General features: G+C 46.2%; 1 protein-coding gene across 3 annotated transcripts in view; it reads left to right on the forward strand.

Annotated features, from left to right (window-relative positions):
• CASP2 (caspase 2) overlaps positions 1-25,995 on the forward strand; it is a 29,761-nt gene that overhangs the window by 1,819 nt on the left and 1,947 nt on the right. For 2 of the 3 annotated variants that reach the window (XM_006127355.4, XM_025186806.2), the window contains exons 3-10: positions 6,041-6,208; positions 8,135-8,216; positions 14,598-14,692; positions 16,420-16,596; positions 20,321-20,449; positions 20,701-20,791; positions 25,507-25,656; positions 25,836-25,945. In XM_006127355.4, the coding sequence (XP_006127417.1) occupies positions 6,041-6,208; positions 8,135-8,216; positions 14,598-14,692; positions 16,420-16,596; positions 20,321-20,449; positions 20,701-20,791; positions 25,507-25,656; positions 25,836-25,945 (1,002 nt within the window). Of the gene's footprint in view, positions 1-311; positions 384-6,040; positions 6,209-8,134; positions 8,217-14,597; positions 14,693-16,419; positions 16,597-20,320; positions 20,450-20,700; positions 20,792-25,506; positions 25,657-25,835; positions 25,946-25,995 lie in introns of all 3 variants that reach the window. The other variant, XM_006127356.3, reaches the window with a different exon arrangement.

The raw sequence follows: 25,995 nt of genomic DNA on the forward strand, positions 1-25,995 counted from the left end.
AGCATAGGGAGGAATAAATCATATTTAAATAGCAGTTTGTTGATTCAGAGATGGGAGACAGCAGTGTAGAAGCTCAAGCAAGCAAATGTTTCATGATATAAGGAGAGAGAGGAACAGAATGCTATTTGCATGCACTTGTCATGTTAGCAGTGAGTGGATCATATGTCTTAGGTTTTTCTGTGAGAGAGTGGGTCAGAACCTCTATTTTTAATAGTGATAGAGAGACCAGACTAACACGGCTGCATATCTGAAACAAAAGACAGAACTATGTAGCACTTCATAGTTCTGTCTTTTGTTTCTATTTTTAATAGGTCATGATGAAAGCAGAGGTTTTTAACAAAAATACGTAAAGGAAAAGTGGATCTTCATGCAACATGAATCTTGTAAGTTAAAGAGGTGAACAAACAAAGGTTTTCAGGTTTTTTAAAAACATGTCTGTTAATAATAATAATTATTATTATTATCAGGATTCGACAAATTAGTCAATCTATTCTCCTGGGGTGAGTAGATTTTAAGCCGGCATGGCGCCACAGCGCAATCAGTGCATGCGCAGCGTGCCAAATCGCGCGGCTGGTGAGCAGGGCTTGCCGCTGCTTGTCAAGCCCTGATTATTAGTATTAGCAATAAAAGGGTGATCAGAGAGGGTGTGGGACCCTTACTGGATGAGGGAGGTAACCTAGTGACAGGTGATGTGGGAAAAGCTGAAGTACTCAATGCTTTCTTTGCCTCTGTCTTCACAGACAAGGTCAGCTCCCAGACTGCTGCACTTGGCAATGCAGTATGGGAAGGAGGTGGGCAGCCGTTGGTGGAGAAAGAACAGGTTATGAACTATTCATAAAAGCATGGGTCTGGATTTAATGCATCTGAGAGTATTGAGGGAGTTGGCGAGTGTCATTGCAGAGCCTTTGGCCATTATCTTTGAAAACTCATGGAAATTGGGAGAGATCCCGGATGATTGGAAAAAGGCGAATGTAGTCCCTTTAAAAAAGGGAAGAAGGACAATCCAGGAAACTATAGACCAGTCAGCCATACCTCAGTCCCTGGAAAAATCTTGGAGGGGATCCTCATGGAATTCATTTTGATTCACTTGGAAGAGGGGAAAGTGATCAGGAATAGTCAACATGGATTCACCAAGGGCAAGTCATGCCTGACCAATCTGATTAGCTTCTATGATGAGGAAACTGGCTCTGAGGATATGGGAAAGTTGGTGGGTGTGATATACCTTGACTTTAGCAAAGCTTGTCATATGGTCTCCCACAATATTCTTGCCAGCAAGTTAAGGAAGTATGGATGGGATACATGGACTGTAAGATAGAAAGCTGGCTAGACTGTCTGGCCCGACGGGTAGTAATTAATGGGTCGATGTCAGGTTGGCAATCGGTTTCTAGCGGAGTGCCCCAAGGATCCGTTTTAGGACTGGTTTTGTTCAACATCTTTAATGACCTGGATAAGGGGATGGATTGCACCCTCAGCAAGTTTGCGGCTGACACTAAGCTAGGGGGAGAGGTAGTTATGTTGGAGGGCAGGGATAGGATCCAGAGTGACCTAGACAGATTAGAGGATTGTGCCCAAAGAAATCTGATGAGGTTCAACAAGGACAAGTGCATAGTCCTGCACTTGGGACAGAAGAATCCCAACTATTGTTACAGGCTGGGGACCAAATGGCTAAGTAGCAGTTGGGTGGAAAAGGACCTGGGGATAACAGTGGATGAGATGCTGGATATGAGTCATCAGTGTGCTCTTGTAGCCAAGAAGGCAAATGGAATGTTAGATTGCATTAGGAGGAGCATTGCACGCAGGTCTAAATAAGTGATAATTCCCCTCTATTCAGCATTGGTGAGGCCACATCTGGAGTATTGCATCTAGTTCTGGGCTCCCCACTATAGAAAGGATGTGGACGCATTGGAAAGGGTCCCACAGAGGGCAACCAAAATGATTAGGGGGCTGAAGCACATGTCCTGTGAAGAGAGGCTGAGGGATTTGGGCTTATTTAGTCTGCAGAAGAGAAGAGTGAGGGGGGGATTTGATAGCAGCCTTCAACTTCCTGAAGGGAGGTTCCAAAGAGGATGGAGAGAGGCTGTTCTCAGTAGCGATGGCTGGCAGAACAAGGAGCAATGGTCTCAAGTTGCAGTGGGAAGGTCTAAATTGGATATTAGGAAAAACTATTTCCCTAGGAGGGTGGTGAAGCACTGAAATGGGTTCCCTAGGGAAGTAGTGGAATCTCCATCCTTAGAGGTTTTTAAGTCTCAGTTTGACAAAGTCCTGGCTGGGATGATTTAGTTGGGATTTGTCCTGCTTTGGGCAGGGGGCTGGACTCGACCTCCTGACGTCTCTTCCAGCCCTATGGTTCTATGATTATGGTATGGTTGTGATCAGATCACTGCTATAGTCATGCAATGTGATCTTTGCAAGTCTCTGTTTCCCTACCTATAAAAACAGAAATAATACCCACATCCAAAAGTGTGCTAGAATGTTGAAATACACTCATGTGTTTGTACATTATGTGCCTGTACATTGGGGCCAATCCTGATTGTGGCCGTGAGTTGCTTCTCTAATAAAATTGTTTAAAACATGTTGTGTAAGCTGCTTTAAGAACATGGGATAGGAAGTGGCCTAATGGTTGCAAACAGAAATTAGAAGATAAGCAAGATGCTATTATTGCCCTAGCTCAGGGCTGGGCAAAATGTGGCTGGATCCAGCCTACCAAACCACTAGCTCCGGCCCACGACTGTAGCTGCTTGCCATGCACCCCCCACCTGTGGCTCAGAAAAGCAGCTGCTTCTCTTTCTCAGCTATGAGCCTGGGGCAGGGTGGGAGTGGTGTTTTACAAACTGCTCTTGCCCCTGCCCCTAGCACAGACTGAAGTATAGGCAGTGCAGTTCTTGAAGCACCACTTTGCCCTTCCCCTTAGGCTCTTATTCACAGAGGCACATGACCCCTGTAACCTGTGCGTGGGTGGGGCAAGCAGAAAGCTGACTGAGAAACCTGCTGGGCTGCTGGCTGGGAGTTGCCCAGGTAAGTCTGTCAGCCTGAGCCTGCCTATGGCACCCCAGCCCTTCCCCCCAACTCTCTGTCCCCCCACTCCTGTTCCCATGCCCCCCATAAGCAAGGTTCCCTGTAAGCTGCATGCTTGTGCAGCAGTTTTCTGGGCTCCACTCAGAAGTTCAAAGCTCCTGTGCAGGGATAGAGCACAGCTGATTGGTGGGGAGAGGGGCTCCCTCTGAGCCAAACAGCTAAATCCAGCTAGCTGCCTGCTTGAACTGAAGCTCCCAGAGCTGGTAAAAAGGGAGGCAATTAGGGGATGGGGAGGAGTAAGTAAGTAATTGGCTGATGAGGAGTCAAAGGGGAGGGGACTTTAGCTTGTCCCTCTGTAGGGGGGAGAGAGGCAGAAACTCAGCACACTCAAGCCACCTGGGAAGGGGGAGATAAGGGGCTGACTATATGGTGTAGGTGTGGGAAAGAGGCCGTGGGTGGGTGCTAGCATCTGTACAGTGAGGTGGAGGGGGGCAGTTTCTTTGGGGTGTCTGACTAGCTGCAGTCCTCTCTGACTGGGTTGCAGGAGGTAGCAGGTTGCTAGGGAAGCCTGTGTGCCAAGACATTTGCATGATTACATTTCAAACAAAGTTTGAATGAGGTGTTAATGGCCTAAGATAAGAAAGAAAAAGATTCTTTTAACAGAAGTTTGTGGGGTGTTGCAGAGATCTACAACTCTGAACTTACTGATTTTTTTTTTAAACTTGTGTTTTACTAATTAATACATGGTATATTGTATTGCATTAAGATCAGATCCTGTGCTATTTGGTAGAGTTCTTGTCTCTTATGAGTCAGAAGTAGCAAGTACTAGCTTGAGCTGTTAGGTTGATACATGTGCTCCAAGGGTAGTGTTAATTTTCTTTTTTATTAGATTTCATGTTTAATATCGTAAGCATTGTTCCTTGTTAAATATCCCTTGTTTTAATATATTTTCTTCCCCACATATGGACTGCTTAAAATTGTATGTGTGTGTGGTGTTTGTATTGGTGGTGCACATCCATATACACCCCTCCCTCAATATTGATGGTGCACATAAGAAATTTCAACCTGTCCAAAAGAAAATTCAACCCGCTCAAGGACAGAAAATGTTACAGGGAACACTGCCCATAAGCCAACCCTCTATCCCCCTCCTGAATCCATAGCCCCTCCCAGACCCTACATTCCAATCACCTGACCTAGGTCACACCCCAAACCCTTGTACCCTCCAGCACCCCAGTTCACTGCCCCAGGTCACAACTGCCGCCTCTGCCCAAACTCCCTCCCAAATCCCAGACCTCTTCCTTCACCCCAGTCCCTTACCCAAACTCCCTTCTGCACCCAATCTCCATCCCAGACCCTGTGTCTCCTCCATTAATATCCTGGAAAAGTGCAGCCCTCAACCACTTTCCAGAATATTGGAGTGGCTCCTCATCAAAAATCATTCCCCCCTCCCCGCCCCATTTGGTGCAATAGGGTAATAATCAGTTGGGATATACATCTCTTTTTAGGTGGTTATAAGTTTACAATTTTTTTTGCTTTTTAGGATGGAATTTTGAGGGTTTCACCTCTGACTTAGAGGGAAAAATGAAAGATCAAAACCAGCCCCACTGTTTTGAACTACAAAAAGAGAAAAGTAAAAAAATTCCCTGGCATAGAAATATTCCCAAGGACCTTTTTTAAAAAAATATCATTAGCAATAAAACAATAAGTAATAGGTGACATTTGGCATAGGGATGTTAAATTTTGATTATCAGCTAATCGAGAAGCCTATGGAATTCCATCTATTACTTGATTAGTCAGTAAGGGGGACACCTGCTGTCCCACTGCGCCTCTCCCTTTGAAATGTACAAGAACTGCGGGTGACTTTTGTACATTTCAAAGGGAGAGGCACAGCAGCAGGGACGCTTGCCTCCCCTGCCCCCTGTGGAGAGGGTGCTGGGGGGAACTAGTTTTTAAGCCAGCTCCCTCCAGCACCAGCTCCTGCTCCCCCCCCCCCCTTCCTGCCTCTCTGATAAAGACAGCAATGATGGGGTGGGGGATGAAGCGACTAATCAAGTGACTACTTGACTGTCTGATAAACTTGTACTTATTGTAATTTGACAAGAAGAAAAAAATCGTAATATCCTGCTCAAAATTAGATTTTGATCAGATAAGGTGTAAGTAAATCTAACTATATAGTTGGCAACTTGTAGTAGCTTCACCTATAGAAGGCTGAGGTGCATTTATCTATATAGCTAATTTACCTGAACAGTGGAAATAATATAGTGGAGTTCATAGTGAATGATGGAGGGCTCTGCAGGGGCCCTTGTTTCATTCCTTGCACATCTTGTAAGATTAAAAAGTTTTTGGAGATTCCTTTTCCTGTGAGCCCCCTTTTGGACATCAAAAGGTGCATGGGACAGACCATTTTGATGAATTCTAGCTAAAAATGACCACAATGTAGCAGTACTAATTCCTACAGTTTTTCTTTTTTAAACCCTAAGAAATTTCATCTAAAACTGTTAATGTTCATACATAAATGATATTTCTTATTACATTTGTCTTTACTTACGCAAGCATATATTATTTCTCAAATACTATGTCATAGTTTTTTCCTACCACTTTAGATACTCATGTATAGCATTTTCTCACTTTTTTTCAAATTAACTATATAACCATAATGTTTTCTTAGTACGTTTTCTGACAGATATTTCTATCGCTATATGGTACCTGGAACTGGGTGGGTGGGATATGATGGGAATTGTGTTAGAACACAGAGTGTGGAAATAAAGGAAGTAGAGGATATGTACCATACAGAGAAATGGGGATGAGAATGGAGTAGAGGGAAATATGAAAAATTAAATAAAGATACTCATCATAGAAGCCATGATGATGAAGCATTTCAACTGAGGGAAGAGAGATTTTAAACTAATTTTGAGATGCATTTTAAAATGAATTCTGGATGGGTTTTTTGATGTGGTGTTTTTTGTGGGTGCTTTTTTTTTTTTTTTTTTTCCTGATTTCTTAATTTTCCTTTCTGTGAATCCAGGCCAAGGATGGGAGTTTCAGCCAAAATGTGGAATTACTCAATCTGCTGCCCAAGAGGGGCCCCGAAGCCTTTTCAATCTTCTGTGAAGCTCTACGAGAAACCAAACAGCAGCACTTGGAGGAAATGCTCTTGAAGACCATACCAAGCCAGAACAATGGGATTTCAAGGGTAAGAGAAGACTACAGAATCTGGAGAAGGGAGCTCATTTAGTATTAGATGTGATTATGAAGGGGATCATGTACAGGCAGTCCCCGAGTTACGCAGATCCGACTTATGTCGGATCCACAGATACGAACGGGGTTTGCTGCCTGTCTCCCTGGTCTGCTGGAGACCAGCAGACCAGTGAGACGGGGAGCAAAGCCAGGGAGCACACGGGCAGCGGACAGCCCAGACGCGCTGCAGCTGTTCCGCTGCCGGCGTGCTCCGCGGCTTTGCTCCACGTCTCCCCAGACCAGGAAGACTGGGAGCAAAGCCGCGGCGCACGCGGGCAGCGGACAGCCCGGACGCGCCGCGGCTGTCCCGCTGCCGGCGTGTTCCGCGGCTTTGCTCCCCGTCTCCCTGGTCTGCTGGTCTCCAGCAGACCAGGGAGAGGCGGAGCAAAGCCACAGAGGACCCGGGCGGCGGGACCGCGGTGCATCTCGGTCCCCCGCCCGCGTCTCCCTGGTCTTCTGGGGGGGGGGCGCAGCTAGTACCCCCCCCCCCCAGCAGTCCAGGCTTTTCTCCGGACGCATGTGGTAGAGCAGCTGGGGCGCTGCCGGTTGGTCCCGCAGCACCGCTCTGGGCGTTACTCGACCAACCCGGCAGCACCCCAACTGCTCTGCCCCAGGTGTCCTGATTCAGCCGCTGCTGGTCAGTTTCAGCAGCGGCTGAATCAAGACGCCTGGGGCAGAGCAGCTGGGGTGCTGGTGGATTGGTCCAGTAGCGCCGAGGAGCAGTGCTACTGGAACAACCCAGCAGCACCCCAGGTGCTCTGCCCCAGGCGTCCCCAAGTCAGCCGCTGCTGAAACTGACCAGCGCTGACTACAGGAAGCCCGAGGCAGAGTTGCTCTGCCCCGGGCTTCCTGGAATCAGCCGCTGATCAGTTTCAGCAGCAGTTGACTTGGGGACGCCTGGGGTTCTTAAGTTGAATCTGTATGTAAGTCGGAACTGGCGTCCAGATTCAGCCTGTTGAAACTGATCAGAGGCTGATTCCAGGAAGCCCGGGGCAGAGCAACTCTGCCTCGGGCTTCCTGTAGTCAGCGCTGGTCAGTTTCAGCAGCGGCTGAATCTGGACGCCAGTTCCGACTTACATACAGATTCAACTTAAGAACAAACCTACAGTCCCTATCTTGTATGTAACCCGGGGACTGCCTGTACCTTGAATGTAAACAAAAAAGACTTATGGACACAGTTGGATTTTGGTAGTGAGAAGAGATTGAGGGAGAACCTGGAAGTAATAAGTGATTATCAAAGGAATGTGAGGCTAAATTCTCTGTAGGGCAGGAGCAGAGAACCTTTTTTGGGTCAGGGGCCACTGACCCACAGAAAAATCATTCAGGCCCAAGCTAATAGGGTTTGTTTGCTCCATCCGCAAGTGGAGAACAACAGTGGGGACTAGAGCACTAGCGGAGGGGAGAGCCCCAAACCTCAGCCGGGTCCAGGCAAGCCTTGGGTTCCCTACCCCTGCTCTAGGGTGTGTACAAAGAATTTGAGTCCTGCCTATTTCCTCAGCAGAGCTGTGCAGCAGCGCTCACCTTCTTTAGATGTGGAAGGTAAGCTGGTGGTGGTGGGCTTGGTGGAAGAGTGAGGGGCCAGGGCCATGTGATGGCTGCTCAACTGCTCCCAGATTAAGTATCCTGAATATGAGGAGGGGGGAACTCTACAGGGGATTTGGGTAGGACTAGGTGAGCATGGAGAGGAAGAGATCTTGAATCTGAAGAAAACAGCCTTGTTGTCTAGATTCATCTGTTCCTTCTGACTTAGATCTGGATCAGAGTTGGTGATCTCAAGGTTTAAAGCTTTATATTCAATTCTTTAATTTCTGTAGTTCTGTACTGGACATATTAGCAGGAATCTTCAACTGGTAACTTCATGAATTTATCTGATCTCTTGCAGCTGGGCCAGGACTGCGAGTCAAGTGTTCTGTTCCCAGTTCGTGAATCCTGCTTGTCACCAAAGAGGCCACGCTGGATTGGTGGTGAGTAATCCATGACATAGTGAATTGGCCACTTTTTCAAGAGGCAAAATAGTCTACTTCTTGCTCTCTTTCCCCTAAATACTGCACACTATTTTGCTTACCCCTAAAATCTGGACTATCTAATAATAACATGCACTTTTCAGTGAGAACGTCCTGAGGCATAAGATATTGTAAATATACATGAGTTCAGCTTTTTTGAGTGTAATGCTGGAGGGAGAATGTTGCTGGTAAATTACTTTGAGCCAAATGGAAGAGAGCAATCAGTTTCTAATTAGCTTTCACAATGGTTCAAACAGTCATAAAACCAACTCCATTAGATACGCAAAAAATGTGTGTTTTTTGGTTTGGTAACAGAGGTCCCTTGAGATTGTTACCTGATGGGCTGATCATACCACTGAGCTCACCTACCTGCCCTCTGGGGTGCCCCACCACCCTGCTCTGCTGAGCCACAACCTCTGGCCTTTCCAAGTGAAGTCACTGAGTTGGGGTCGCAGCCCACAGCAACCAATACAGACACTTAGAGTAGCTCAGCTCTTAGAGTAGCTCAGTCACAGGGACCTGATGCAGCACCCAAATGCACAGCTCCAAAGGAACCAAAACTCCAAATAAATGTGTTTCTATCCATTAAAGTTTATACAAAGTGAGCTCATAAGTTGTTCACCCCTTTTACAAATGAGAGAGATGCATTGCTATTGTCCCCCTCAGGTAGTAATTATTTACACTGGGTTTAATAAGAACAAAAGTAATATTAAGTAGTAGAACACTTACTTGGTGTTGTTGAAATCCTTCAGGGCTGAGGGTGTGGAGTGTGCAGGAGTCAGGGCAGGGCTTACGTATGTGGGGGGTCAAGCAGTTAGGGTTGGAGGGTGAGGAGGAGCTCGGGGGTGAGGGATGCAAGAGTCAGGGGATGGCCATCAATTTCATCTTGGAGAAGGGTCACTCAGGCTACCTGCCAGCTTCTCCCTGGGGCCGAACCAGGGTGAGGACTGGGCATAGACTGTCTGCCAGCTGCTTTCCAGGGTGGAGGGGTGGGCACACAGGCTACCCACTGGCTTTTCCCCAGGGCGGGGTAGTATATGGCATGATCTCCTGGGGCCACACAGGTCACTCACCATCTTCTCACCAGGGCCAGCTCAAAGTGGCACAGATTGCCAGTGTATATGTGGCATGGTCATCTGGGCAGTGGGAGCCATGCCGTAACTGGCAGCTGCTCTCCAAGGTAGGCCGGGAGTAGCAGGAGCCATGCTGCTAGCCAGCAGCTGCTCCACAGGGCTGAGGCACTTCCTTAAACTCTGTGGTCATTCGTGTGTATAACTGTCCCTGCTATCACACTCCTTCCTTTCCATTTTATGAAAGGAGTCTCATTCCAGGTGTGTCCCATTGTCCTGGCACAACCACACCCCGATCTTGCTTTAAGTTATGGTAAAAGGAAGCTGCCTACTAAATTTGGTGGTCCTAGCTCTGACTGTTTAGGGGGAGTTCTTGAACAAACTACAGTCAGACTGATTCACGTTTCTAAATAGGGATGTAATAGTGTAGTCGATTAAACAATAAACAAAAGCTTATCAGTTAATGATATAGACTATACGAATCTCCCCCTGCCAGTACATTTTTAGCAGGCTGGCCAGCAACCCGACTCAGTCCCGGCTTGCACCAGGTCCAGGATTTACCCCATTGCAGCTCTGTATTTAAAGTGTATTAGAAGCTAGGTGGGTAGGTAGCCTGGCTCAGTTCTGGCTCGCGACGGATCCGAGAGCTCAGACACCACCACCCCCTACCTCCAGACGGAGGCTGCTGTCACCCCACGCTGCTGCCTCTGTATCAGGCAGCCGGTCTGTGAGGGGAGCTGCTCTGCCCCAGCCTTCCTGGAGTCAGCTGCTGGTCAGTTTCAGCAGCGGCTGAATCAGGACGCCTGGGACAGAGCAGCTGGGGGGCTGCCGGGTTGGTCCCACAGTGCAGAGGAGCGGCGCTACTGGACCAACCCAGCAGCACCTCAGCTGCTCTGCCCCAGGCGTCCCCAAGTCAGCCGCTGCTGATACTGATCAGTGGCTGACTCCAGGAAGCCTGAGGCAGAGCTGCTCTGCCCCGGCCTTCCTGGAGTCAGCCGCTGGTCAGTTTCAACAGCGGCTGAATCCAGATGCCTGGGACAGAGCAGCTGGGGCACTGCCTGATTGGTCTGGTAGCGCCAACCCTTGGTGCTGCCAGATCAACCCGGCAGCACCCCAGCTGCTCTGTCCCAGGTGTACCCAAGTCAGCTGCTGCTGAAACTGATCAGGGGCTGATTCCAGGAACCCCGGGGCAGAGCAGCTCTGTCTCGGGCTTCCTGGAGTCAGCCGCTGGTCAGTTTCAGCAGCGGCTGAATCGGGGACAGCTCGGGTGCTGCCGGGTTGGGTCCCGCAGTCCCAAGGGGCAGTGCTACGGGACCTACCCGGCAGCACTCCAGCTGCTCTGCCCCCGGCTTCCCTGATTCAGCCACTGGTCAGTTTTAGCAGCGGCTGAATCGGGGAAGCTAGGGGCAGAGCAGCTCCAATGGTCTGGCTGCCTGGAGTACTTCCGGGTTCCTGATGGTGCCGGACCATCAGGAATGCCGGACCATCGGAGTTTTACTGTACTCTTAAGAAACTTGTTACATGCAGTTTCTTACCCTAACAGTAGTTCTAATCCTCTTTTCTCACAAGCTAGGGAGCCTCCTCACTTGGGCCTGATCCTTCCCCATATTCATTCAAATGTTTCCAGTGGAGTGATAGGCATGGGGTATCTTGTTGTCTGGCACCTGCCCCCATTGGCCCAAGAAGGGATGTGTGCTTCACGCTCACCTTATGTAACTGCTGTGCCCACAGCAGTGGTGTCAAAAGAAGAGTTCAAAGACAGAGGTGGAGAAAGAGCAGCCCCCCTGTCAACCAGAACCAGGTTGAAGGAGCTCCTACCAGCAGATTCCCCTCCCTGTAGAATTGTAGACTCCCTGGAGCTGCCCTGTGGCACAGAGCTTGCCCTGGGACCAAGTGGGAGGGACTCTGGCTCCTATGTAAATCTCAATGTTGTTTTACTGAATCTAAATGTTTTTATGGATGGGTCCAATTTTAGCTCTTTTATGGACTGTCCCCGAATTCACCCTGATGGACTCTTTGTGGTATATTCATGCTGTATTGATTCAGTTCTGTGGATCACCTAGTAACGAGTTATGATCTAATAAATAAAAAAGGCAGCAAATGGCAATTTTTAATAATTTATAATAAGACAGAGTTAAATCTCCCCCCAAATTGTAATACTGACAAGAAATGTGATCCCTTCAGTCCCCTTGCTCAAGTCCCCACCAAAGTTCCTTCTTATTTTTTACATCTGTTTGCTGAATGAATTTTGTTACATGGAGGTGATATGTGGGGGCTGGGGAGTTTGGAATGTAGGAGGGGGCTCAGGACTTGGGTAAAGGGTGGGGTGCTGCTAGGGCAGCAGTCTCGGGGGTGGGGCAGGGATCCAGGATTTGGGGTGCATGCTGCTCCAGGGCTTACAGCAGGGGGGTGGGGGAATCTTAACAGTCCTCTCCCTGCCACAGCAGCCTTGCCCGCCCCTATCTTGCCTCTCCAAGCCCTTGTGGCTGCATGTCTGCATGGCCTTTGATAACCTGCTGTGTAGCTGTGTGGCCATGCACCTTACAGGGAATATAGGTCCCCACTCTCTCTTTTTATTACCTACATAGGCCCCAACCCTGCTGGGTCTTTGTCATGCTCTTCATTCTGGGATGTCTCATCCAAACTCAGGGGTTTTGCCTCCCTTAGCTCCTTACCCCACCTAGCATAGGAGAGAAAGAGTAAAGAGACAATACTAGGGGGTAAAAGTTGATCAACAAGTCACATGTCCACCCAATTTAGGCTTATTCAATTTTTTCCTTTCTTAATACAGTTTCAGACATTCTAATAGTCACTTATATCGGGACATAAATTTATGCCAAACAAATAACTGACAAGACAGAATTAGTAAATGGGGCCAAATGTTACCACATTTTGGGGCACGGGGAAGTTCTTCTGTCTTGCATAATAGACATTGCCTTCTCTCATCCCTTGGCCTGGTCCCTCAGTCCCATTTTTTCCCAGTTTCCGGTCTGGTTCGGCATTACATTTCGACATTACAGATTAAAGTAATCTTTAGCCTGTCAGATTTTAGCACTGCTCTTTCATTTTTAAGTAAGTCATATAAGCTTTGATTGCCCAACTTCTGCATTTTTCCTGCTGGTTTTGCAGTTGCTGGCTCATATTGCCATGTCACCCTATCCTGGTCTTCTCAGAGAAAGAAGAGGTCTTATTTATTATTGCGTGGTTTTGTATCTCTTATTTACATCTTCCAACATATAAGATGTTACTTTTGTTATGTAAGCAATATCATGTTAAGTATACTAGCAATTCTATGTAAAGGAAGATGTGAAAAATCACACTTACTCTAGCAAGGACGTGGTCTAATTATTATCTCATCTGTGCTCAGTCAAGCTACATAATTACAAACCTTTTAAAATATAGCTATCAAATGCTCTTAATCTTACCATTAACAATTCTTCTTAATATCGTTATGAGTAAGTATGGTTGGTTTGCCACCCTTAATCTATTGGGAAGGAGAAGTTATTGGAAAAATATTTTGAATGTTAACATTGCTTATCTTAACACTTTTTAAAATTTAAGTCCAATTTTGTTTGTGAATTATTGTAAAGAAACTTCATTAGACATTTTTCATCGGAGTGCACTTTTAGGGCCTGGATAGGTAATTGATTTTAATGGTACACCAACGGACAGGTTCCCTGCTTTCATTTCTTGTCCCCAGTTCCACTTTAGCATTGACCAGCCAGGAGCAGCATCTGCAAAGAACATCCAGTTTTGCCTCCATGGGCTGGATTGAAGGGAGCATGCCCTGTCACTCTGTGGGAATGGCGCATGTGAAATATAGTCAGCCCTAAGAATTGTGTTGTGAGGAAGTATTGCCAGCTAGTACCTGCATATGACTATTTTTTTTAATCCCACTTCAGTTCTGCTTTGTAATACCCGCTGCTGTTCCTGCATTTTTACTGCATTTTTATCCCACTCACAAATACTTTAGACCCTGAAAGAAAGACGGACTCCCCCATGCTACTTTAAAAAAAAAAAAAAGAAAAAAGTCAATTTATATTAGACATCCTACCTTTTTCTATCTATTTCTTAAATTTAACAATTAAAAGCTTTCAATTAACAAAACAAAACCTTTCTTTGCATTGCGGAAATTCTAATTGACATACTGTTGTCCTGTGTATATCTCACACAACATCAAAACAAATTGCACCACAGTTTTGCCTTGAAAGGTGCAGAATGTTTTAAAGATTATAAAAAGTTGTTTAAAAGAACCCAGTAATTGTTTAAACCACTCAAACACTGTTGCTAGAACTTATACCAATCAAATTATTTATATGTCAGGATTACTATTGCTTTTTTGAAAAACATTTCACAGAAAAACTGCTCACAACACTGACAGCAAGCTGATACAACAGTGACACCATGTGACATCACAGAAAAACAAAACCTGAGAATGTGATTATCTGACTGGCCTTGAGCCAATATATTTCACTGCATTTGGAACAAGAGAGATTAACATGTAAAGGAGAGAAAGATGCTCAGGAATAATATTTAGCAATTTCTTGAATAGGCTACTTTTAGTAAACTGTTTAGAGATTTAATATTTTTCCGCAAATTACCACAATCTGGTTTTTGTTTTGTTGCCCACCCAGTACCATCTGCAACAAAGTACATTTTGCCTGTTCCCACTGTTACGGCAGCTGAGTCTGTGGGGACCATGGGATCCCAGTCTTGTAGCAGGTCATTGAAAAGTGACTAAAATGATCTCTTTTCAGAAGTCTGCTTCCTATGTGTATTCAGTTGTACACATTTTAATAACTAAAAAGATTCTACTGCTGCAGAAACGCTATGGCTCAGGAGTGATCTAGTTTCTTTTCCCTGTTGTGCAGTTCCAGTTAATTACACTGGTACAAAAGTTATTAAAAACAGTAGGATTCCGTGAGTGTCACTGAAGGCATAATTGGCCTGCAGTAGTTTTATTACTGGTGATGATGGATGAGCAGGAGAAAGCCCAGCTTGACAAAACAAACTGTCACTTATCCCCAACCTAGTTATCTTCAGTGGGTTTGCATGGATGTAACTGATTGGAACTTGGTAAACAATTTTATTGATTGTGCAGGAAACAATAGGCTCCAATGTCTTTATATGAAAAGTATTGTCTGTGCAGGGCAAACACCAGTAAAAGCAGTAATACCTGTATACTGTGTCCAACTAGCAGTTTAATTTTAACTATGTTTTGCTACCAAATCTTTTGTTTTTTTCATTGTTGATTTCTGTATCTCTCAAACAGAGCCGATGAACCATTCCTTAGATAATGGAGATGGTCCTCCTTGCACTATGGTGAAGCCATGCACCCCAGAATTCTATCATGCTCACCAGCATTTGGTGAGTATTTGATGGGGCAGGAATTGAGTGAGTACTTCATCCCTACTAAGGATGTTAAAATGTGGTTACTCGACTAGTCGATAGGCCAGTGGTCCCCCAACGTGGTGCCCGCGAGCACCATGGCGCCCGCCGGGCCATTTCTGTGTGCCAGCCCAAGTGATCAGGGCCGGCCCTGCCCCCGGGCGCGCGGCGCATGTGCGGTGCCAGCCCCTGGGCGCATGGGCGGTGCCGGCCCCAGGCACATGGCGGTTACGCGGCCCCCACCCTTGGGTGTGCAGTGCGAGGTCTGTGCCAGCCCAGGCGTGTGGCGTATGGGCGGCCCCGCCCCTGGGAGTGTGCGTGGTCCCTCCCCCGCGTGACCGGCGTATGAGCAGCTCCGCCCCCAGGCACTCAGCAGCCCCAAAAAGTTGGGGACCACTGCGATAGGCACTTCCTCATTCCTCCTTTGAAATGTACAAGAGTACCTGCTGGGGTCTTCTACATTTCAGGGGAAGAATGCAGAACTCCGCATACAGCTGGGGCCAGCGTGAAGTCCTGCTGACTCCGGGCTGCATCCAGCGTGCCTACTTTGAAATGCACAAGAGCAGGGGCTCTTGTGCATTTCAAAGCCATGGAGCCCTTGGTCAGCGGGGGACTGAGTCTCCCACTGACTCCGGGCTCCATACTACACTGCATGCTCCTAGGAGCCCAGGGTAAGCTAGGGAGTCCTTAATTGACCCCGGGCTCCAAGGCAGCTGCCCAGAACCCAGGATCAGCTGGGGTTAGGGTTAGGGTGACCCCAGGCTCCACTGCCCCTTTAAAACGGGCGGAGATGGCTTCCACTTTGAAACTGTGCCGCCTGTACACCTTTCAAAGGGGCAGCTGTGGAGCCCGTGGTCAGCTGGGGACTCCCTAGCTGACCCTGGGCTCCACAGCTGCCCCTTTGAAAAGTGCAACGGTGGAGGGGGGGTGATATTGACTAGTCAAAATATTATCCTATAAGCAAATGCTTATTGGATAGTCGACTAGTCAACTAGTCTTTTTTACATCCTTAATCCCTACAAGTGGAATTTCTGGATGGGTCAGCTGAAGAAAGAGCACTCCACAAAGAAGCTAAGTGAAGAAAAATGCATTTTGGGGCTGTAAATATATATTGATGCACATGTAACTGAAAGACATCACCACCCATTTTCCACCTAATGTGACTCGCACCAGTAAGAGTCTGAGAGAACTGTGGGTGAGTGCCATAATCCTGTGCTACAGACACGTGCTTCTGGAATACCTAGAGACAGCTGTTGTAGTCAGTCCCTCTTTATGCCAATGCTTGCAGTTACATGTGCTTATCAGTCCATGCACATATCTGTTTCATCTGAGTTGGAGCTGCCTATCCTGCCTCTCAGGACCAACTGTGCTACTTCAGTTTTGTCTCAGCTGGAAAGGGAGGAATTGCTCCCCAGATTCACAGCATCTGAATTTGTATACTGTACAAATCCTATGGGAGAAGTATCCAATTCTCCATTGGTCTGTATGTCGCAGTACCTGTTTAAATGATGAAGAATTTCCCCCACATAGAAAAGAGCATTTCTTGTCTAAGAGAATTTCTCTGTGTTACTCTTGCATTTCTTGTGTCTCAAAGGTCTTGCATACCTCATCACAGTAAAGAAGTTGGGTGTGTATTACCCTGTGACTTCATTTCTTCTCCTGCATAGCTGTGTTTACCTATTTCTTACCTTCTCTGTTCTTGACAGGCATATAAATTGATATCACAGCCCCGGGGCCTAGCACTTGTGCTCAGCAACATACATTTCAGCAGCGAAAAGGACCTGGAGTTCCGCTCAGGTGGAGATGTGGACTACACTGCTCTGGAGATGCTCTTCAAGCATCTTGGTTACAGAGTGACTGTCCTACATGATCAAACTATGCAGGTGAGGAGGTTCTCTTGCTGCCTAGAGAGTGGGGTTGTAGCAAATTGCATGGGTGTCTGGGAATAGATTCTGTGGAGACAAGCTGACAGCCAGTGGATGTGGCTGGTGATGGTGAGGGTAGGGATGTAAGTGAGTAGTCGACTACTCGCATTTCTGCTATGGAAGCATCAAGGAGGAGGGGAAAAGGAGGAGCCAGTGCTGGGGGGAGCTGGCTTAAAAGCTGGTTTCCCCGAGCACCATCTCTGCAGTGCTGCCTGTTCCCTCCCTTCCGTTGCTGCAGAGGCAGTAGCGTGGGGGGAAGGGAGCCAGCAGAGGGGAAGCTGCTCTGGCAGCGGCCCCTGTCCACGGGGGTCCCAACTCCCTACTGGGCCCCTCGCGGATAAGGGCCACTGCCAGAGCAGCCTGTATGGCTGCCTCTGCAGTAGTGTGGGGGAAGCAGGTAGTACTGGGGGAACGGTGCTGGGGGGAACGGGCAGCTCTGCATTTAAAATGTAATAGGAGCGAGGTGGGCAGGCAGCCTGGCTCAGTCCCTGCTCATGCCAGATCCAGAACCAAACCCCACTGTAGCTGTGCAATTTGAAATGCAGTAGGAGCTGGGATGCAGGCTGCCTGGCTTCTGCATTTTAAATTGCAGAGTGGCGGTGGGGTTTGGTCCTGGCTGCCTTCCTTTATCAACTAATTGAGTAGTCGATAGAATTTTTATTGGCTACTTGATTAGTAAGTTTTAATATCCCTAGTAAGAGAAGGTGTCAATGAGCATAAAGTCAACAATATGAAAATTGTTTTAAGTCTGTATATGGAAAGTCTAAGATTAACATTTCCATGTACATATTTGTGTTGGAGAATGTGTGGTCTGTTAAAGGTTTCAGTCTTTAGAGATGTTACCGTACTACTGTCATGCTCTTCAGTAGTAAGGGTGGTGGTTTTAACTGCAGCTGTATCATAATTTAGTGAATATACTCCTCATCCGAATATACCCCGGGGTTTTTTCTATTTGAGTAAAAAAAATCTTGTATACCCCACGCACGAACATACAAGACTTTTCTGTGCCGGCGGTATATTTGCTGGGGGGTATATTTACGGTGTGGGGGGATTAGCAACTCACGGCTCAGGTTCCAGCGCAGCCGCCAGCCTCTGGCAGGGAGAGTGCTCATCCCACAGGTTCCTCTGCAGCTGCAGGAAGGGGCGGGGGAGCAGGAACCACCCGCCTCTGGGCTGGGGAGCACTCACCGCCTGGTTCCTACGCAGCCACAGGAAGGGGCAGGGGAATGAGCGCTCCCCTGCCCCTTCCTGCAGCTTCACAGAAACTGGGGGGTGAGCATTCCCCCGCCTGGAGGCTGGTGGCTGCTAGACACAAGAAGAGGCAATGGAGAGCTCACCACCTGGTGAGTAAAAAAAATTCTGTATACCTCGCAGAGGGGTGCAGGGTTTGTAAAAACATTCGCTAAATTATGGTACTATTTTTTTTTCCCTAACATGTTTCTCTAACATGCTTAACTTAACATTAACAAAGGGTAGTAGTTGTGGGGTTATTTTGTTCTGGCTAAATAATCAGCATTTCTCTTGTTCCATTCTGAGGATCTCATAGAACCTCATAGATGTTCACTGATTAAGTCTCACAGTATGTGGCACACAAATGCACTTTGTAGATTGTGAAACTAAAATGATTTATACAAAATCTTGTGGCAAGTAAAGTAAGAGACTTTCTTAAAACCCAGGTCTCTTGACTGCCAGGCCTATTGTCTTACTGGTAGACATCTGTCTCCTCAGCAAACTTGTTCTATGTTGTTCATTTTGCAGGAGCATCCTTCCCTCTGTATCAGTACTGAACTAAATGAATGCCCACTAACAGGTGCTGTGCTGCTGCAGAAGCCATTTTCTGCATAACAGATCAAACCCAAAAAGCTGTGGTTATATTGATCCATTGTAAACAGTTCTGCCATGTTCATCAACATTAGGATCTGAGTACCTGAATTATTGTGGGCACTTATCCCAAAAGCTGTCCCAGTATCCTGGTCAGACTTTAGTTTTCGCAAATTATACTTTGTCAATCTAAGTTCCCTATGCAAGGATACAGTGAAAGCTTTGTTACCTGACACTGTGTCCCCAGCCACAAAGCTGGTTAACAATACTACCGCATCTTCAGGTGCACATGCCTGACTCCTGCCTGTCCAGCTGGCCATTGTGGGGCTTCTAACAACTGGCACTGCCAGTTGACATCATCAGTCTCCTTCCGCCTCAGTCTGCCTTGAGCCAGTTTTGTCAGTATGGAGTGGAGGCAGAGCTGCTTTGTTCTGCACATTCAATTAACCAGCTACCCCCGTTCCCTATGAGTGCCAGATAACACAGCTTTCACTGTAATTGTCTATGGAATTTCATCCCGCTTAAATGGCTGTGCCTCACCCTCAACATCTGAATTTCAGAGGTTGAGTGATTTCTGTGAAGAGCCTACAAAATGTTTTGGAATCTTTAGGAATGAAATAGAAGCATTTTAGTACTGTTCAAAACTATTTGAATAGTTCTTCCTCTTCTCCCCTTAAATTATATTTGTGTTTCACTTTACTCCTAGGGGAATTCTTCATAAAAAATTAACAGTTTTTGTGCACAGTATTTTAAAATTCTGTATATAGTATTTTGAAATCACTTATTTTGGTAATTTAAGCTAGCGTGATTACATAATGTTTTCATAAATACAATCAGCAACTATATATGTAACTGTACACACAAATTCCTACAGGAGAAGAGAGTTAAGGAAACCCCTGCAACAACCCAGTACCTGTTCCTTTGCCCCCTCCCCTCCAGAGCGCAGCTGCAGGTCACCTTCCAGCCCAGATGCTCACATGCACACCCTAGCCCTTACCCCTTAGGCTGTGTCCAGACTCCATGCCTCCTTCGACGGAGGCATGTAGATTAGCCACATCGGAAGAGGGAAATGAAGCCGCGATTAAAATAATCGCGGCTTCATTTAAATTTAAATGGCTGCCCCGATCTGCCGATCAGCTGTTTGTCGGCAGATCGGGAGAGTCTGGACGCGATGCCCCGACAAAGAAGCCTTTCTTCATCGACACAGGTAAACCTGGTTTCACGAGGCTTACCTGTGTCGATGAAGAAAGGCTTCTTTGTCGGGGCATCGCGTCCAGACTCTCCCGATCTGCCGACAAACAGCTGATCGGCAGATCGGGGCAGCCATTTAAATTTAAATGAAGCCGCGATTATTTTAATCGCGGCTTCATTTCCCTCTTCCGATGTGGCTAATCTACATGCCTCCGTCGAAGGAGGCATGGAGTCTGGACACAGCCTTAGAGTCCAGCTGTTGGGCAATTCCTGGACCAGATGCTCACACCCCCTTCTCCTTTCAGAGTCCAGGGATCCAGAGGGAGAAAAAAGCCAGATACTGGATCCCAGGCTTGTGTGGAGTGTCCTGCATGCTGCCTCCTTCCTTCAGTGTGTGCTGATAACTGCAGCTGCCCTGAATACTCCAATGCACTTTTCCTCCTCCCTCCCTCCCCAGCAATTTGAGCTGTGCTCTGTGGGGTCTAGAAGCCTCTAGTGGTGGCCAGCAGCTTATTTCTATGAAGGAAAAGGAAATTCAGCACAAAAACCTTTGATTTCTGTGCATATTCTGAATGCACAGTGGCAAAAAATTTCCCCAGGCGCATCATTTGGCTCCTTCCCTTTGTTTCCCTTTCTGAAGGGAACACTGAGTGTGTTTCTCTCTCTCCAGGACATGCTGGAGGCATTGCAAAGGTTCTCTCAGCTACAAGCACACCGAGATGTGGATTCCTGCATTGTGGCCCTACTCTCACATGGCATTGAGGGTGGGATCTATGGAGTTGATGGCAAGTTACTGCAGGTACCTTCCTACATAATAATCACTTCCATAGCGTTAGGAAATAGTAATGGGAAGGAGGAATATTGGCAGGGCAAGCAGGTGATGGGGAGTTTGAAAGCACATGTGTAGAGGTGGGGAACTCAGTGTAATACTTTATGCAAGAAGCATAAAGGGAAATTATAGAAAATGGAAAGGGAAAGAGAATACACATATGGAGGGAAGAGGGAGGTACCAAGCACATGTGTTTAGCTCTTTTTTCTTCCTTCTCACAGTTGCAGGAGATTTTCAGGCTCTTTGATAATGCAAACTGCCCAAATCTCCAGAACAAGCCCAAAATGTTCTTCATTCAGGCCTGTCGTGGAGGTGAGTAATGCAGAGATCATGACAGCCAGATACTTGGCACGACATTAAAGCTGGACTCTGGTTTACACACACAGTGGCACACCCTCCCATTCAGTTTGCTGTCAACTCTCCTCTTTGCTTCTCTCAGGTGTAAGTGGAACCCACATTCACCTCCCTCTACCCTGCCGCTGCCACCACCTCTGTTGTCTGTAAGTGCCTCTCACTCTGCATGGGGTGTATGCATTTAATCACAGACCCCATGGAGCCTTGGGAATGCAAGTTCTATCATGGTACTTCCACTTAAGGTTTTCTCTTGCTATGCCTGCATGGGGGAGTAAGTACATATAATGATACAGTAATCCCTGTGCAGCTATACTCTTGAGTCTTGCCTGAAATCCTACCTTTTTTCCCTGTGTCCTGGAGCTGTTGTCTCCTCTTTCTCCTTCCTGTGCTCCCAGACCGGGCTTCTCCTAGTGTCAGAGCTGTTTCCTCTTATCCCCCCTCTGGTCCCCAAATCATTTTCCGTGTCTCTTCCTTCCTCTCTGTCTCCTTTTGTTCCTGAAGTCCTTTCTCTTCCCCATTTATAGGCTCTGTCTGCATGGTAGCATGAAGGATACATTCACTGCACATCCCCCTAGCATGCTTATAAATAAAGTAGTTGATGAACTGTTTAGGTGAGTAGATACATGCCTGATGTACACCTTAGGATGTACACCTTGTGTGGCTTTTTGCACACCCAAGCAGTGCCTCCCATTCTAATCAGTGCAGTGTCTCACTGCTGGAGCCTTTCCCCACCATAGTGAAGGTCTGTAGTAGTAGACAAAAGTTCTTGCAGTGAAGAGGCAGGTGGGAAAGGCTCTGTCAGGAGGAGCATCCAGAGCCTTTCTCTTCTACCTTTCATTGCCAGAGGTAACTACACACTGCATCCTGCTTTTCACTGCTTGTCACTTGTGCAACATGAATTCCCCACAAAATAATATATCTTGCAGGGGGACAGGATTCACAGAAAATACGTTCTGCTCCCAACATGCTGCAGTTCTCCCTTTCATCCAGCAGAGCTGCTGTGGCACCAGAACAGCCAGCAGCATAAATGCAGCAGGCTGGTCTGATGCCCCACCTCTCTCTGAGCAAAAAACAGCTCTACAGCACGTTGAGGGCAGAATGTATTTTGGAGGCATGGAGGGAATTCCGTGTTTGTGCAGTGGCACAAAATTTACCCAGGAGTAAAAGTTCATCAGAGAATACTACCCACAGAGCCAGGTTAGGACAGAGAGGCTTGCTGGACATGGTCTTAGACTGGAGTTCAGAATGGCTAGCGAGAGGGACAGACTGGGGCATAGGCTCAGAAAGTAGTGGGATGACAGCACAGAGGCATTAAGCCAAGGGCTGAATGGGAATGGGGGGGGAGAAAGGTTGGTGCGGGGAGGCACCAGGGACACATAGGTATGGGGGTATTAGGATAGCAACAGGTATGCCTAACTGAATGGAAGAAGCTTGGAGTCAGCCAGCATCTACATGGGGGAGGCTCCCTAACTCCAAAACAATTTCCCTCCTTCTCTCCTCTCTCCATGCACAACGCCCCAAAAAACCCTGTTATATACTTTTCCCAACCATACCAAAAACCCACCAGGTTCACTCCAAGTTCTTTCCCTCTACATCAGCTCCTCTATTACCCCTAACTCCCCCACGCCTTTGCACTGCTTCTGACAGCATTTCTTGTACCTCTGTATTGTAATTTAAATGAATTGTTTGGCACAGAACTCTCCCAGGAATAAAATTACATATACCCCCACATCCTGCCACCTACGTCAACAAGTCTATAGTCTCCTACTTGTCCTACTAACCCTTTTCCAGGGTCCTTTTAATCTTGTAGTAATCTCCTTTTCTCTACTTCGCTGTCCCCATCACACTTATTTTTTTTCTGTGCCGATTCTTGGTCCTTTTGTAACTCTAATATTGCTCTTCAGCATGCAGATCCTTCCCAAGTGATTGTCTCTTTTTGGCCCTGATGCTATGATACAAACCAACACAGATGCTCTCTCTTTACAGCATCTGTTGAACATGCTGTCTTTCTGTCTGTGTCAGTGGTATAGATGGGAACGACTAGTCGCTCCTCCCCTCCTCCCCCTTACTGCTTCTGTCAGAAAGAGGCAGCAAGGGGAAGGGGGAAAGAGGAGCAAGTGCTTCAAAGCAGCACTTCATAATTGATTGCAACTTCCTCACAAATTTTGGGTTGAAAGTTCATTTCTAAAGTTGGGATGTTTGAGCAAAATTTAAGCCAGCTATTTGAATTTGGTAAATTTAAATCAGACTTGGAAATCTCCCTGATTTCTAAAATAAAAACTTCTGTGTAGGCCTCAATAAGAATGCTTTAGGCAAAGAGGTACTCAGATTTTTTTAAAGTATCATAAAGGCTTGTAGTTATATGGTAATCCATGTGGAAACTTCATACAGTAAAATGTTAGTATGATTATAATAATATTCCCTGTGTTGTGCCAGCAGATCCTCTCTTGTAGAGAAGTGAAAATACATCTGAGTTACCTGAAAATCTATTTAAAAAAAAAAGAGCTTGTACCCTTTTCTAAGTCTTTCTTGTCTAAAGCAGTTCTAAAAGGTTCTTTTTGTTTTAAAAGTTGTCCATCAGCTCTTTCCCCTCTTCACTTATTTTTCCATTAGAAATATCTAATCTCATCTAACCTGTTCTTGCAGGAGATCTTTACAGATGACTATATGGTTTTTAGGTTATTAAAAGACTCTGGTTTGTTAGTTTAAAATTCTATATTTTTCTGTTTTTTGTTAACATCTGCTTAATGTAAATGCCTGACTAATAATTGAGAGGAAAAAAGCTAGGGGACTGGGTAACCTAATAGCAAATGAATTTCAGTGTTGATAATACTAACTAATGCATGTTGGAGGAAAAAATTTAAATTACTTATAAGCCTGGTAGCAGTCTAAATTAACTATGTCAATTCAGAGAAGGGGCCTAGGCAGCATTATAGATAGTTCAATAATGAACTTTACTCTGTGTGAAGCTGTGGTTTAAAAAGAAAAAAGGGAGGAGAAACAAAATGCTAGGATGTATAAAGAATGGGATGTAGAATGATACAGAGTGCATTATAATGCATCTGTATAAATCATTGGTTTAGTCTCATCTGGATACTGTGTTCAGCGCTGGTCATCCCATCTCCAAAAGGATATTGCAGCTTTTGAGGGGTTCAGAGCAGAGCAATGAGAGACACTCTTGTTATGAAGGGACTATAAAGATTGGAGATAAAGGGCATATGATAAGCCTGTGCAGTGACTGGTCTGCAAAAGATAAAATGAGCAATTCTGTTCTCTTTTGTAACAGAAGGACAAAGGGAAAGTTAAGTGCTTTAAAAGGTGTGAAATTTCACACAATAAATACTTTTTTTGGATTTTGGAGCTCTGTTGCTGGAAGTCATTGTGGCAAAAATCCAGGAGGAGTCTGGTTATCATGAGTATCAATAAGAATGTTCATTTCTCAACTAATGTTACCAAATTCTGGAAGGGATATTAAGCATACTTAAACTAGCTTGACAGCTACATGAGACCCAGTGTAGGGGAAGCTTTATCTCCCCTTCCCCATCTACCTGCTGCAATGTTCTTACTCTTTCCTTTGAAGTAGCTGGAGTTGGCTACTTTCAGGACACTGGACTAAATCAATCTTGAATTGATTCAGATCTCTGTTCTTATGCTCTCCTCTCCATGTCCTTTCAGATTAAGAGCTAAGAGACTTTGCAGTTCAGATCTGAATCTTCTAGCAAAAAGAACTGAAGATACCAGACTCTCTGTCCCTGAAATTTCTAAGGGAATGCGGGAGGGGGGAAAAACATTGAATGGAAAACCCATGCCCTTTCAGTCTTCATACATTATAAAGAACTAAAAAAGAACCACTTTTTTTTTCTTGTCAAAGTCACCTTTAGTTGAGTAGAGGGTGGAGAGGAATGCAAAACATCTGTCATCTCTGGTCTGATTGGACGGGGTCGGTTCATTGCAGTGAGGTATACACTAGCACATTGTGGTATCTCCTCCTATTCATGCAGTATTGAGGCTCTAATTTTTAAATGTTTCTAATCTTCATGGCTGTACAGAGAATCCATCCAGAAGTGCAGCTGGACAGTGCAGGGGTTCCCAATTTTCATCTCAGTGAAAACGAATAGGTTTAAATGGATTCTGTTGCAGTACTTGACATGTGAACTGCTATGTTAGCAGAAACATTGCTATCCTAGGATTGTAGGGAAGATTTGGGGCTTTAGTTGGGAAGTGGCATCACACTCCTTAAAACCTGGCCAAAATTCCAAATCCCAACACACCCACATGCTCAGTGATTATAAAGCTATGCTATACTGTAATGTATAGACAGTGAATAAGAGATGGTGATACTACATCAGTGATACTAAATTAGCTGTGGAAGTGTTGGCTCTGTATTAACTGTTACTATTGCTTCCAGTAATCGTAGAAGACCAAATGTAGAAGGAAAGAGGAGTTTAAATGTGGTAGGCAAGGAAAAAAAGATTTTCTGTTGAAATTTGATAAGATACATATACAAAAATTCAGCAGCTGTAGAGAATATTTTTGCATTAAGAGCTGTCACAGGGGGTCTTGGACAAAGGAAGCCAGTACTAGACAAGCAGATGGAGTTCGGTGATTGGGGGAATATAAGGGAGGGTTAGGAGTAATTTCTTTCTCTGTTTTTTTTCCCCTCCCTCCTCCAGATGAGACAGACCGAGGAGTGGATCAGAAGGATGGGAAAGAGCGCTCTGACTCTCCAGGCTGTGAGGAGAGTGATGCCAATAAGGAGGAGAATCCCAGGCTGCGATTGCCCACATGTTCTGACATGATCTGTGGCTATGCCTGTCTGAAAGGTATCAGGGAGGGACCCGTGGAGGTGTCTTCCTGCCCATGAGGCTATTAACAGTGGTGGCTCTCCTCTGAGCTTGAGCAGTTTCCCTGTCTGTGTCCTCTAGAGACTTCCTTCTCTGGATCTTCCTGTGACTGTCTGTCCTCTGTTTTCCTCATGGGCTAACACACACTGTCTTTTCAGGCACAGCTGCCATGCGAAACACCAAGCGCGGATCCTGGTATGTCGAGGCACTCACTTCTGTGTTTGCCGAGGATTCTCAAAACATGCATGTGGCTGACATGTTGGTGAAGGTAAGCTGAGACTCCCCTCTTTTACGTTCACCTGGTTCTTGCAGTGTGTT

The sequence above is a fragment of the Pelodiscus sinensis genome, chromosome 1, assembly GCF_049634645.1.
Source record: "Pelodiscus sinensis isolate JC-2024 chromosome 1, ASM4963464v1, whole genome shotgun sequence".
Classification (NCBI taxonomy): Eukaryota; Metazoa; Chordata; order Testudines; family Trionychidae; genus Pelodiscus; species Pelodiscus sinensis.